The sequence below is a fragment of the Hyaena hyaena genome, unplaced genomic scaffold (genome assembly GCF_003009895.1).
Source record: "Hyaena hyaena isolate Hyena2069 unplaced genomic scaffold, ASM300989v1 scaffold_55, whole genome shotgun sequence".
NCBI classification, from domain to species: Eukaryota; Metazoa; Chordata; class Mammalia; order Carnivora; family Hyaenidae; genus Hyaena; species Hyaena hyaena.
Genome location: NW_024080687.1, coordinates 4,206,806 through 4,220,376, shown reverse-complemented (window position 1 = coordinate 4,220,376; position 13,571 = coordinate 4,206,806). Strand labels below are relative to the sequence as shown.

The following is a 13,571-nucleotide window of genomic DNA, read 5'->3' as shown; positions in this document are numbered from 1 at the left end:
ACCCACCCAGGCAGCACTGGGGCACAGACTACATAATTTAACAATCTGACATGATGGAAGTAGCCCTAACAAATGGGGGGAAAAACAACTGGGAGGGAGGAGATAGACAACAGGATAGCAGGAGTTCATTGTTCTAGTTTTCCTGTGGAGTTCAAATGTGTGTGGTTTTCAAAACAAAAATCCAGAAAGAAACATGAGGTTAATGCATTTATTCCAAGTAATTAACACATTAAAAATAAAATTAAACTTGTCCAAGCCAACTCATAAATTCTTTAATCTTTTGAACAAAATGTACAACCCCAAACATCACACTATGGTGGAATTAACTTGGGAAAGGGAGAGGTAGAGGAAGGAACACATATGGATTGTGGAACAGAGAATGAGTCCAATCCCAAAACAAGTTTCAGCTCTTCTACCTCTTCAGAACAGAAATGGCTGCTAAGCAATTTAACACAAAATGTTACTGGATCACAATACAATGAACAAAAAGGCCGTTTCAAAAATAAAAATGACCCAAAAAGCATATCTGCTCCTGGCAGTGAGCCATGAATAAGCCTTACCGATTCGTCGTCTTCCAAAAGTGAACCTGCTAGATTTTCTTCCATGTTTATTGAGGCCATTTCCAAAGAGATATGTGGGTTAGCAGGACCATTTCAAGCAAAGGCAACAGAATAAAGGAAGTATGGGGCTGACATGGTACAAGGAAGTAAACAGTAAACAAAAGAGCTACTCACGCTGCATTTCAAACAATGTTAAGGCAGGCCCATCCAAATGGAAGCCTAAGAGATGAACAATCCTTCCTTCATTAGTAGTTTTCCACTTCAGCAGGCTTTCTGTTGTTTCTCCCAGAGATCCATCAGCTGCCCAGGAAATTGGGTAGGAATACAACATAGCAATTGGAGAAGTCAGCTCTCTGTCTCCCTCCACCCCCACATTCCAGAAATGGCAGAGTCAAAGCCAAAATACAATCAAAGCACACTATGTGGTGAGCCAGACAGACATTTTGATTTTAATGACAAAGTAGGAGAAAGCAAATTGGCAAAAAATAAAAATAATAATAATAATAATAACAGAAAATACTTTTTTACAGATATGTATAGAAGTTATGATTGATTTTTCTGGTATCTTAAGAAAAAAGAAAAAACGGAAAAGAGGTAAACTTTTTGGCTTCCATGAACATTTACTGTAAGATGCTTACTGCATCTCTTGGTGTAGGTTCCAGATGAGATAGCCAACTAGTCCTGGATCACCTGGGCACCTTATTTCTAGAAGCCAATTTGATTCATCCACAAGTAGCTCTGGACGTGTACTTTTAGTCATGAACACTGGATTCTGTGTGGTCCTGGGTGGCAGCAACTGAAGCTTCTTGTGCAGTTATTTCCTGAGGGACCATATTGCCTCCAACTACTTGCTCCCTTGTAGGGGATCCTGAAGCCAGAGATTTTACCAAATTCAAAGGGTGGTCAGTGTCCTCATCTACTTGAGGAATTGCTAACTGTGTGGACACTTTCGGTATTTCTAGCTGTAGTGGTCCCGTCTCCAGGGAACTACACTTAGGAGGGTCACCTGGCTCAGAAAGAGGAGAACAGATCTTTTCTTTTTGAATTCCAGATGTCCGTGTGACAAATTCAACAAGGTCTGGAAGGCAAGGAGATGGCCCAAGGCCTGCAGGATGAATTGTTTCTGATTCCAATCTGAGTGAATCTTGTTTCTCTAATTGAGAAGTTTCTTCTACTTCCTCAGGCATCATTCCTCCTGCTAATAGGTCAAGTGCTTGGTGTGTTCCCTCTAAGCTCCCCAAACCAAGGTCAACATTTTCTATAGGAAGTCCAGTTTTCAAAATGTTAGGCATGATCCTTCCACTTCTGGGATTAGATGAGTTTTGTTCACCTTCTGCTCCAAAGTTAAGCACCAGGTTTTTGGGAGAATCTAATGGAAACTCAGGAAAGGATGGGATTGGTTCCAAGTCAGGGAAAGTAGAGGGATTACATCCTACAGGTGACATAGAATTTTCTTCACACACTTTCTGAGACAGGGCATTTGGGGATCTATGTGCTTGGTCTACCCGAGTATTGCAGAAATCAACACCCATATCTGCCAGGTTCCCCAGGGAAGCAACCTCTTCTACTTTTAAGTCTGTAACTGCAAAGTCTTCTAAGGCCTTGCTTTCTATTGCCACTGTTAATTCTGGATGGACATCTTGTAGCTCCAGCGCTTCTGTTTCTGGTTTCTCTGGGCTCTCCCAGGTTTCTGACTTCTTCTTTTCATCCCAAACAGCCAGTTCATAAATCATTTTACCCTGAAAGTCTTTTGATCTTTCTTTCTTGAGTTTGAGGCTTCTGTAACTCATCCTGGAAGCAGATTCTGGAGCTGAATTTTCTAGCCACTCTTCATTACCAGGTGAAACTCCTTGCTCCTGTGTACTGTCTGTTAAACACATATCTGATCTGGCTGGGGACTGGAGAAGCAATTCTGGAACAGAAACTTTCACAGGTGTATCTTGTGGGTTCTGGAGTAAAGACCTAGCTTCTGGCAGAAATGTGTCCATTTTTGCCTTTGTGGAAGAGAGAGCCTGAGCACTCAAGTCACTCACTACCTTACTTTGAGTTTCACTTACTGTTATCAATTTCTTGGACTGTTCAGGCTTTTTGTCTGTTATTTGCACCCCGGGCTCTTCTATTTCTCCCTCCCATGTACATCTGTTTCCATGATTCAAATTAGAATCCTCTATGCTATTGGGCCCAGCACTGATACCAGTTTCCTCTCCTACCATCCCCTCAGAAAGCTTTGGTCTCTTTTTTCTTAGTTCATTGTGTACCTCTGCCTCACTTTCCTCACAATCCTTAGATCTGTGGAGGTCTTGAATTTCCTCATCCTGGTTACCAGATTCTATATGGTGGGTTTCTACCAACTTCTGAGATTCCCTGATATGACAGTGCATATCTGACAGCTGAGGGACTGGTTCTACACCTGGTGGCCCTGGCTCTCCCAGATCAAGCTCGATTTTTCCTCCTGGAGATATATCCCTACTAGCATCACTCTGGAAGGAGCTAGACGTCCACATGGCCAAAGTGTCTGTCTTTGGGGTAATAGTTTCATAAGGCCTGCTTTGGCACAACCTTGTCAGAGGCTGCAGGAATCCATAGCCACTGCCTCTGTTTTCTGAGTCTGTGCGTTCTATAACTGACCATTTCCCTAGGGACACCAGAGTTTTTGCAGTGGGCTTTTCAGGAGCAGAGATCAAACTTCTATTTGGAGGCAACTCCTCTTGGGATGTACTACTGTTCAAAGTAGAAGTGGAAGAGGTGTCTGAACTTTCGACTCTAGAAAGATTGCTATTTTCCCCATTGGCCAATAGACCACCACTCAGCTTAGTCTCAGGGGCCCCCTTTCCACCACTACTGTAGAATATATCATATAGGTCCTTAGCATTGGCTGTGGCTAAGCATGAATTTCGCTTTTCCAATTTTTTGGCTTGTTCACTGAACACACTTGAGAGGGGAGGTGGAGGACGCACTAACACAGAGAACAGGGTCTGGTCTCGATCACTTTCACTCACCCCAGGAGCCGTCTCATCGGAAGGAATGGCAGCTGGCTGTGCTGAGGCCATGATGGCTACTGGCAACACAGGGTTCAAAATGTTAGGACCCAGGAAGCCAGGGCTGAGAGTGTGAGATACAGCTGGGTTTGATTTGACCGGAGCCAAGACAGCATTTGTTTGAGCAGGAGATGGAGAAGCTAGATGAGGTATAACTGGGGGTGGAGGAGGGGGTGGTGGAGGAGGGGGTGGAGGAGGTGGTAGCACTTGTTCAGGTATATGGGATGGCTCATTCTTTTCGGCCAGGACCAATTTTTCCTCTGGAGACCCTTTTAGAATTACCTCTTCCCCACCAAATGCTTTGGAGATTATATCAGGAGGCAAGAGAAGATCAGCTGAAGACTCTTTAACTACTGGTAGAGGCTTAGCAGTAGTTCCAGAGGACTTGATGGACAGAAAGGTGTTAAGAGGAGCTGGCTTGCTCACCGTGGCTGAACTTGACTTGCGGAGTACTGTGGATGGGATAGGTAGGTTGGGTCGGATCTTAGTCTGGGTTGAAGTTGTCACAACGGGCATCCAAGGGCTAGTATGTGCAACAACCGTTTTCCCAGAGAGCTTGATTTTGATGGGCTTTGCCTTCCCAGCCTCAGCTTTCCCATCCTCTTTGTCCTTATTGTTTTCCGCAACCTCTTCCTTAGGAATACTTGGGACCACTGAACTTTTTTCCTCCTCTTTTTCTGGCTTCTTCCAGCTGAATTTCCCAAAAGAAGATGATGTTGGTGATTCTTTCTTTACCTCTTCCTTTAATTGGAGTTTGATGCTAGACTTTCTTTTATTTTCAGCCTTTTCAGGGGAGTTCCCACCCTCAGAGAGTTGGTCCTCTAATTCCTCAGAGACTCTGTCATCCTCTTTTACTTCCTTCAAGACTTTTGCCTTCTTTTCTTTCTTCTCTTCCTTTGGTTTCTCACTAAGTTTGCGCTTTAGCTCATTCTGCCGTCGCCGTTCTGTCTCCAGGACCACAGCCAAGCCAGCTTGACGGTCCAGATTCCGCCGCTCCTCATACAATGGGTTTTCAACCACATATTTCTGGGAAGAGAAAACATAATGGCTCAACAAATGGTCAAAATACAGTAAGAAAGAAAATCTTGGCCCTGCTACTATTGGAATTCAATTGGTAGAAACCCCTAAAGTAGAGTCGTCATCTTTAAGGATACAGATGGTTCTACCAGGTCAGCATCTCATACTAAGGCTGAGGACTTCCTAGTGATTACATGAAATTTGAAGTATTAATGACTTTTTCTGGCTCTGAAGTGGTTTCACAAAGTTAAAAGGATTACTGTAGAAAGTAGGAAAATCCACAACTATAACAAACACCAACCTTGTATTTCTCATTGTGTTGGTGACCCTTTACATGTTGCTCTCCGGAAATTGGATCCCCCAAAAATTCCTCACAGAGCTGGCAGTAATATCCAGTGATGGGAATCAGAAACTCAGACCCTAGAAGCAGCAGAAGTCAGTCAAGAAAACAAGTCATTTCCACCCTGGATGTCAGTAAAGGAAATCCCGCTTCCCTTTGCAGTAAAAAAGTTAATGGTATACAGGACCTTACCCACTTTCCAATCAGAAGAAGCATTTAGATGAATCCGAATGGCACAGTTTTCCCAATTTAAAGCTTGAACTCAGGACCTCTAGCCCTTCTACCTCTTGGGAACACTAAGTGGTTAATTCAGGAGTTTTCTGTGCCAGACTCATTTCTGTTGTTGACTCTCCTCAAACTCCAACTACCACTAAGCATCGGAGCAGATTTAAAAACTATACTCCCAAACAGCTAGCTCATTACCATTTGTATGAGGATCTCTCATGTTGGTATTAATTACTCAGGAACCTACCTTCCAAAGATCTAAAGGATGGAGCAGTGTTGACTACTTATGGAGGTAAGAAATTGAGAAGTAAAAACACAAAGAAACTTTCCACTTCTCAACTTACCCCCAATAACAACTATTCAAAAATATTTTATAGTTCTTAGTTGAAAAAGCAGTTAAATAACCATACTTTTACTGTTCTTTATTTATCTGGACTTTAAATAAATAAGATTTCAGTGGATAAATCAGTGACCAAAAAACTTATATATATATTTAGAAAAATTTTTGAAGTAGGCTCCATGCCCAACATGGGGACTGAACTCATAACCCTGAGATCAAGAGCTGCATGCTCTACCAACTGAGCCAGTAGTATGTGGTATGTATATGCTTAACATGTGTTAGATTTCTGGCCATATGGGTAGAGGGCATTTCTTGTCTTACAGATCTCTATTTCTTTAGACTCTATTTCTTCTATGTTTTGCACATAGAAGGCATTCTTACACCTCTGTTAACAAAACAGTTATGTTTCATCCTATGCTGCTTCCTAGTACCTAGTTCAGGGACACTTCTTCTTTGGCCAAATGTAAGGAAACTACAAATGGAGTCGGGGGGAACATACCTTTTGCAGGAACAGTTATCTTGTCAGTACGTTTTACAGCATCTTGCTTGGCCTCACTCTGGGTCTTTGAAGCCCAAGGTCTGTTGTAGGGATCCAGTGTCTATTTGCAAGAGGCAGAGGCGCTCACATAACAGCACTAAAACTCAATGACCCACTTTTCTTTCTTTTTTCTCCCCCACACCAGGGGGGACCAGAAGCCCCCAGATACCCACCCCCACCCTCTCTGTGAACTGTTTAAACGGATATCACCTGTGGAAAAGGTAAACAAATGTTAGAGCAAGTACTAGCAACAGATAAAATGAAACAAATAATCAGGTACTCAAGGAATCAAAAGAGGCAGAAGCCTCACTTACACTTGTCATGGTGTTTAGTTACAGGCAGGTCCCCTGGACTGAGCCCTGGGGATGGTGTCTCCTTTGTTGGTATCTCTTGGATCTTCAGATTGGGGCTCCTGCCCATATGAGAATGTTTCATTTTCCAGCTTTGTAATGCAGATTGGGGTGTAGATGTTTGAGGGGAAGGAGGGTGAGAACGGAAAGAACAGTGGGCAAGATACCTACCTGTGTGTGCTTCTTATTGTGCATATGAGTGAAGAAGTCAAACATGGTCCCACAGATGGTGTTGCAGTCTTTGCACCAGTGATTGCCAGCATCATAATACTCATACGCAGCAATGGGCTGATCAGACTGCTTAACAGCTGGCTGGGGGCTCTCAGCAGGCTTGGGGCTCTTAATATGGGAATTCTCACTGTTTACCTTGGATTCCTAGAGGGAAAACACCTGCACTCAGAAGGAATTCAAGGTAGTCTAGATCTGTCTTCTCTCAAAAAAAGCAGGTAGCGTATCGCTATAATATAGGACCATGTGACCATATTTCCAGTGCCTATATCTATATAAACTGGGGAAAACCTGAGAAATCTGTCTGCAAGGCTCAAATAGAACTAAACTCCATAGTGCTGCCTTATCATGGAGAATACTTCATAATGGCAATATATTTACTTATGTAACCTAAAATATTTAGAAAAATACTCAATGTTATGGAAACACTGGCTGCCTCTGGAGAGGGAAGTAGAGAACAAAGATGGACAGGAGTCTTTTTATTATATACCCTTTGGTAGATGTTGAATGTGTTCTCTATGCAATTAAATATGTTAAATTTAAAAATCATAATGACAACTACAAAGAAAAGAAAAAACAATGTGGAAAAGGTAACTGACAGGTTAAACAAATGCAGAAAACAAGTCAAGGTGGCATTCAGGTACACAGAACTGGAGAGCTGGGTGGGCATTGTGCATAGATAAGGCAGATAGTCATCTACATGGGATGACTTAAAAGAATCTGGGCAAAATATTTCAAACTGCCTAAAATACCATCATTAGAATTTAACACCTTTGAGTCAACATGAATCCTCTTTTAAAACATATCAACTCCCCAGATTAAGTTATCAAAAATAATACTTTAATATGAATTCATGTGTCAGCAAGCTGGGAACAAGGTACTTAGGAAGTAAGAATCTTGGTTAATGTGGGGGAGTGAGGCTCAGAAAAAAATTTGGAACAGGGAGGGTAAGTATGAATGAGGAGACAAAGTCAGGGAACTGGGCACATGGGCTGCTAGGGAAAGGAAGACAGGCTGGAGAAAGAGAAACAATTAAGACTTCAGAGATAATCTTTCCCTACTAGAGTCTTATTCAAGAGTCACTAAAGAGGGGTGCCTGGCTGGCTCAGTTGGTTAGGCATTGTACTCTGACTCAGGTCATGATCTCTCAGTTTGTGGGTTCAAGCCCCACACTCGGTTCACTGCTGTCAGTGCAGAGCCTGGTTCAGATCCTCTGTCTCCCTCTCTCTACCCCTCCCCTGCTTGTGTTCTCTCTCTCAAAAATAAATGAACATTAAAAAAAAAGAGTCACTAAAGAAATCACACCCAGCAGGTAAGGGATGAGTTTGTGTATACCCCGCTGGCAAGTATTGACTGGCACTATCTTTCCAAAAGATATGTAGAAATACATATCACATACCTCAAAATTCTTTATACCCTTTGACCTAGTAATTCCAGTCCTTGACATTTATCCAAAGTAAATGATTATGTCAAATAGGAGGTGATTTGATTGGTTAAATAAATGTCGGTATCAATACAATAATTTAAAAATAAGGTCATTTAAAATTATATTATAGGGATGCCTGGGTGGCTCAGTTGGTTAGGAGTCCAACTCCTAATTTAAGCTTGGGTCATGATCTCATGGTTCATATGAGATTGAGCTCCATGCTGGGCTCTGCACTGACGGCATGGGGTCTGCTTAGGATTCTCTCTCTTCCTCTTTCTCTCTTCCCCTCCCCCCCGCAAATAAACTTTAAAAAATATTTTGAAAATAAAATATAGAAATCTACATGGCAAGAGGTTCATGAGATACTGAAAAACTAAATACATTTGAATAGTCAAAAAGGATATGCAAATAGGCACATAATGTCAAATATCATCTTATCCAAACAACTTTCTGTAACTACTCTATATCCCTTTATCCTGTTTTCTTTTTTTAAGGCATTTATCATTACCTAACCTGTACTTGCTTATGTATTATCTTCTTCTATTTCATGACAGTTAGGACCTTGTCTATATAGTTCCTTGCTATACTTCCCTCTATCTAAAATAGTCCCTGTCACTTTCGTGGGAGATCAATGAGTATTTGTTTAATGAATTATAAGCAGAAAATGAATAGCTGGAATAATATACAAGGTATTAATGACAGTTGTCTCTAGCTAGATGAACTGTGGAATTGTGTGTGTGCTTATTTTTACGAAATGAGTAGAAAGAAAACCTCAAACCAACTATGCATATTAAAGAGAGGCAAAGAAAGAAAAAAATACCAACCAGAGGAAAGAGGTTGTAGGCACGACATTCCTTACCACCAACATGAATACGGAGTTGTAACATATCCATGTTAGCCTCAGAGACCATGAAGCCTCATTCAAATCAAGATGATATGTCATCATGAGGCTGGTGCATAAGCAGACCCCAAACAGTGTATAAGTCAACTATAAAGGGCCAGAACTTTTAAGTTCTTCTCCCATCAAAGGCCCTGAACTCAATGACCCTGGTACAAAAAAGAGCACAGAACTACCTGGTTGAAAAGAGAACTCTCCCAGGAAGACATGGAAAAATTAGAGCTTGGTTGATAGAGAATACAGAGTATCCACTTCTCTACCTCTCCAACATTAACTGAATATCTACTGTGCCCTAGACAAAGTGGATACCACGGAAAACACAAAGATAAATGAGTTCTACTCTTTTATTCTCAGGAAGTTCTTACTTAGTGGAAGAGATAGGCATAGAAGAGACATCATCTTAATTTAAGTTTTAAATAAGACAGAATGAAAAAAATCTTATAAAGTAACAATAATACATTATGAGAGAGTTGACTATATTAAAGAAGGGGTGGGGTGAGGCGCCTGGGTGGCTCAGTTGGTTAAGCATCCGACTTTGGCTCAGGTCATGATCTCATGGTTCGTGGGTTCAAGCCGTGTGTCAGGCTCTGTGCTGACAGCTTAGAGCCTAAAGCCTACTTCAGATTCTGTATCTCCCTTTCTCTCTGACCCTCCCCTGCTTGTGCTCTGTCTTCCTCTCTCTCTGCTCCTCCCCTGCTCACTATTTCTTGCTTTCAAAATGAATAAACATTAAAAAAAATAAACTAATTTTTAAAAGTTTATTTATTTATTTAAGTTTATTTACTTTGAGAAAGAACATGAGTATACACACAGGGGAGGGGCAGAGAGAGGGAGACAAAGAATCCCAAGCAGGCTTTGCACTGTCAGTGTGGAGCCCGATGCATGGTTCAAACTCACAAATCGTGAGATCATGATCTGAGCTGAAACCCAGAGCCAGCCACTTAACTGACTGAGCCACCCAGGTGCCCCTGAAGTTTATTTATTTTGAGAGAGAGAGAGCATACACATGAGCAGGAAAGGGGCAGAGAGAGAATTCCAAGCAGGATCCGTGCTGTCAGTGTGGAGTCTAATGTGGGGCTCAATCCCACAACCCTGGGATCATGACCTGATCCGAAACCAAAAGTCAGACACTCAACCAAATAAGCCACCCAGGTTCCCCAGCCAGTATGAAATTATTACAAGCAAGGGAGAAAAGAAGCATGAAATGAGACTGTAGAAGTAAGGGAGTATTGTAATCACTGGCTTATATGTGGAGAAAGGATTAAGAGTGTAGCCATACAGGGGCGCCTGGGTGGCTCAGTCGGTTAAGCATCCGACTTTCGCTTAGGTCATGATCTTGCGGTTCGTGGGTTTGGGCCTCGCGTCGGGCTCTGTGCTGACTGCCAGCTCAGAGCCTGGAGCCTGTTTCAGAGTCTGTGTCTCCCTCTCTCTCTGACCTTCCCCTGCTCACGCTGTCTCTCTCTCTCTCTCCTAGAAATAAATAAAAATATATTTAAAAAAATTAAAAAAAAAAAAAAAAAAGAGTGTAGCCATACAAGCAAGAATTAAAGGTGGCTTGAACTTGGATGGCAATGAAGATGGTGAGATAGATGAAACTGAGATTTACTTTGCAGGGAGAACTGGAAGAATCTGTCACTGATTTTGTATGGAACAGTTAAGGAGAGGAAGCACTAAGAACGCTTTTCAGATTGTTGGCATGAAAACTATTGGACAGTGGGGCCACTGAGATGGGTAACAATGAAGGCAGAAAAGAGGAAGGTTGCACACATTGTTAGTTTAGCTTAGGGTATGTTGATTTTGAAGTGTCTATGAGACAATGAAGTAAAGATGGTAAGTAAACTGTGGGACCTCAGGTTTGGACCTCACCAGACTCCTCTGAGCTGGAATATAAAACTAGAAGTTGTCAGCATGTATTTCAGCGTAGACCTGGATGAAATGACCTAGGGAAAAGGAATTCTGGAGAACTGGGCTACAACTGAGTCGTAAAGAACTAAAATATTTAAATATCAGGCAAAACACAATAGGCAGTAAAGGATACTAAGCAGCAGCAGCCAGCATACTAGGAGGAAAAGAAATGAGAGAGAAGCCAAGGGAAGAAAGCATTTTTAGAGAGAGTGCTTCCCTGTATCAAATACTGATGAGGACTAAAATGTATTCCCTGGCTATGCAGCATGTGGTGACCCTGTTGCTAACCAACAACCCCAAAAATGGTGTATATATATATATATATATAAGTTACAAGAAGATTAGAAGCCAGCTGGAGTGGGTTAAAGAGTAGAGGCTAGAGCAAGAATATGGAGGGCCCTAAATGCTGAGGATTTGGGATTCTACACTGTGACCAACGAGAACTGCTAAACTTCTGAAGTAGAGTCCCATTTATCTGACCTATGCTTTACAAAAATAACTCTAATAAGAGTAAGAACAGGTTGGAAAAGGAACTAAGAAAATGGTTAGAAAGCTTCTTTTGGAGTCCATGGAAATAAAAGATATAACAGAAACAGAAAGGGACACCTGGCTCAGTTGGTAGATCATGCGACGCTTGATCTGATTGTCATGAAACTGAGCCCCACGTTGGGCACAGAGCCTACTTAAAATAAAATTTTTTTTTAAAAAGAAATGGAAAAGTTGAGTTGTTACCTTGCTGTTGGAAGAGGAGTTTGAGGATGATGACATTTTTTCTGGGCTCTTAGATTTTTCTGCTTTCCCAGCCTTCTCTGTAGTCTCTCTACTGTCATTTGAAGACTTTTGGGATTTATCCAAAATGTTAATTCCCAAGATCTGAGCTACTTTGTCCAGTTCAGACTGTTTCTTTTCTGCCTCTTCTGCCTCTTGTCGAAGTTCTGCAATGTCCTTCATGATGTTATCCTGAAGCCGACTCACCTCCACCAGGAGTGGGTCTTTGTGGCCATCCTTCTCCCTTCGTTTCTTACGCAGCATTTCTCCTGAGTAGACAAACGTCAAAAGGAAGAAACACAAGGGAAGTAAGTTAAGACAGGTCATTTTTCTGTCACAAGTAGTAATCTCCCAAGAGTTTATGGTCACAAAATCTTTTTCCTTAAAACTTTCCTTTCTAAGGGCAAGAAAGACTCTCCTACCACATGGGCTACTTTAGGTGAAGCTTCTATGGAGGCAAAGGATAAGTGATTACATTATCTCTTCTGTAGGAGTCATTGGCTAAGGATCTACAAGCAGGTTTCAGGAGCTCCATGAATCCCCCAAATGGTATATATATAAGTTTGTGTGTCCTTGTGTTGTTAACTAGAATCCAGTGGCAGTCTTCTTCAGAGAACCAAAGAATTCCTCAGACGGCAAAAAGCACTCAGTTACATATTTCACTTTATCTGATTTAAGGACCCTTTACCAGAGCCTATGTTGAATGTTAGGTTTTGCCTCGGGTTCACCTAATGCTACCTCCTATTCCAAACAGAAGGTCCTCATGAATAATCCTCACAGGGTTAAGAACTAAATTGCTTATCCATAAACAGTCCAAATGTATCTTCTCTCACTCTCTATTCTTCCAAGCTATCACCAAGCTGTAATATTTAGATGTCTTACTATGTTCTTTCCTCAGTGTGCAGGTGAATTCCTAAAGGCACAGATGAAGAGATAGAATCAAAAGAGGCATCATGGAACATCTTTTTGTGCAGAAAATAAGGAAGTACTTAAAAAATGACCCTGTAAGGGCTCCCACAGGCCAAATCTGGGACAATGTGGGCATGAAAATAAATGACAGTATATTATTATAACTTGTTGAATGAAAAATGGAAAATCCATGACTTCGCACCAATATAAATCAATAAATGGGAGAGGAAGGATGGGTAGGAAGCTCATCATCATAGTAGAAAAACAACTAGTAAAGGTAGAAGGAATAATGAGACTAGAAAATCACTAACAACCGTCATAATAACTGATTTAGGCAAGAATCACCAATGAATGCTAAACTAGTGAGAGGAGATTTGAGGAGTAACTAAACATTTACACAGTCTCGAAGTATCTCTCCTATGAGTTACTAACTATAAAGGGTAAAATAATAACTTTACGGCAAACAAATCCCTGAAGACACCACCTTAATCAAATGATCAAAGTTGATATCACCTGGGACAAATCAATACTTGATACAAACTCAGCATCACTTCCGTGACGCTCCTGTCAAAAATGCATAACCTAAATTTAAATATAAGGAAGCATCAGACAAACCAAAATTAAAGCACATTCTATAAAATATGTGACTTCTTTTCTAAAACGTCAATATCATGAACTATAAAGATCCAGGAAATGTTACAGGAAAAAAAAAAGTAAAAGAAAATGACAACTGAATGCAAGGCATAATTTTCCATTTTCTTTTGCTTTAGGGCATTATTAGGACAACTAGTGGAATATAAATAAGATCAGTAGACTAGCATTACATTATGGTTAATTTCCTAATTTTGATAAGTGTACTATGGCTATGCAAATTAATACTATGTTGTTAGGAGATACACAATGAAGTATTTAGGAGTTAAAGGTGTTTCATATATAAAACAAAGAATTCAGGTAAATTCACACACATACACACAGATTGAAAGGAAAGAAAGGATACAGCAAATATGGTAAAATGCTAATAATCATGGA

General features: G+C 41.0%; 1 protein-coding gene across 1 annotated transcript in view; it reads right to left on the bottom strand.

Annotated features, from left to right (window-relative positions):
* Positions 1–237: 237 nt before the first annotated feature.
* Positions 238–13,571, bottom strand: part of ZNF318 (zinc finger protein 318) — a 28,227-nt gene continuing 14,893 nt past the window's right edge. The window contains exons 6-10 of the mRNA XM_039231109.1: positions 11,598–11,902; positions 6,580–6,783; positions 6,020–6,119; positions 4,917–5,035; positions 238–4,624 (exon numbers count right to left, since the gene is read on the bottom strand). Coding sequence (XP_039087040.1) covers positions 1,313–4,624; positions 4,917–5,035; positions 6,020–6,119; positions 6,580–6,783; positions 11,598–11,902 — 4,040 coding nt within the window. The 3' untranslated portion in view covers positions 238–1,312. The remainder of the gene's footprint in view (positions 4,625–4,916; positions 5,036–6,019; positions 6,120–6,579; positions 6,784–11,597; positions 11,903–13,571) is intronic.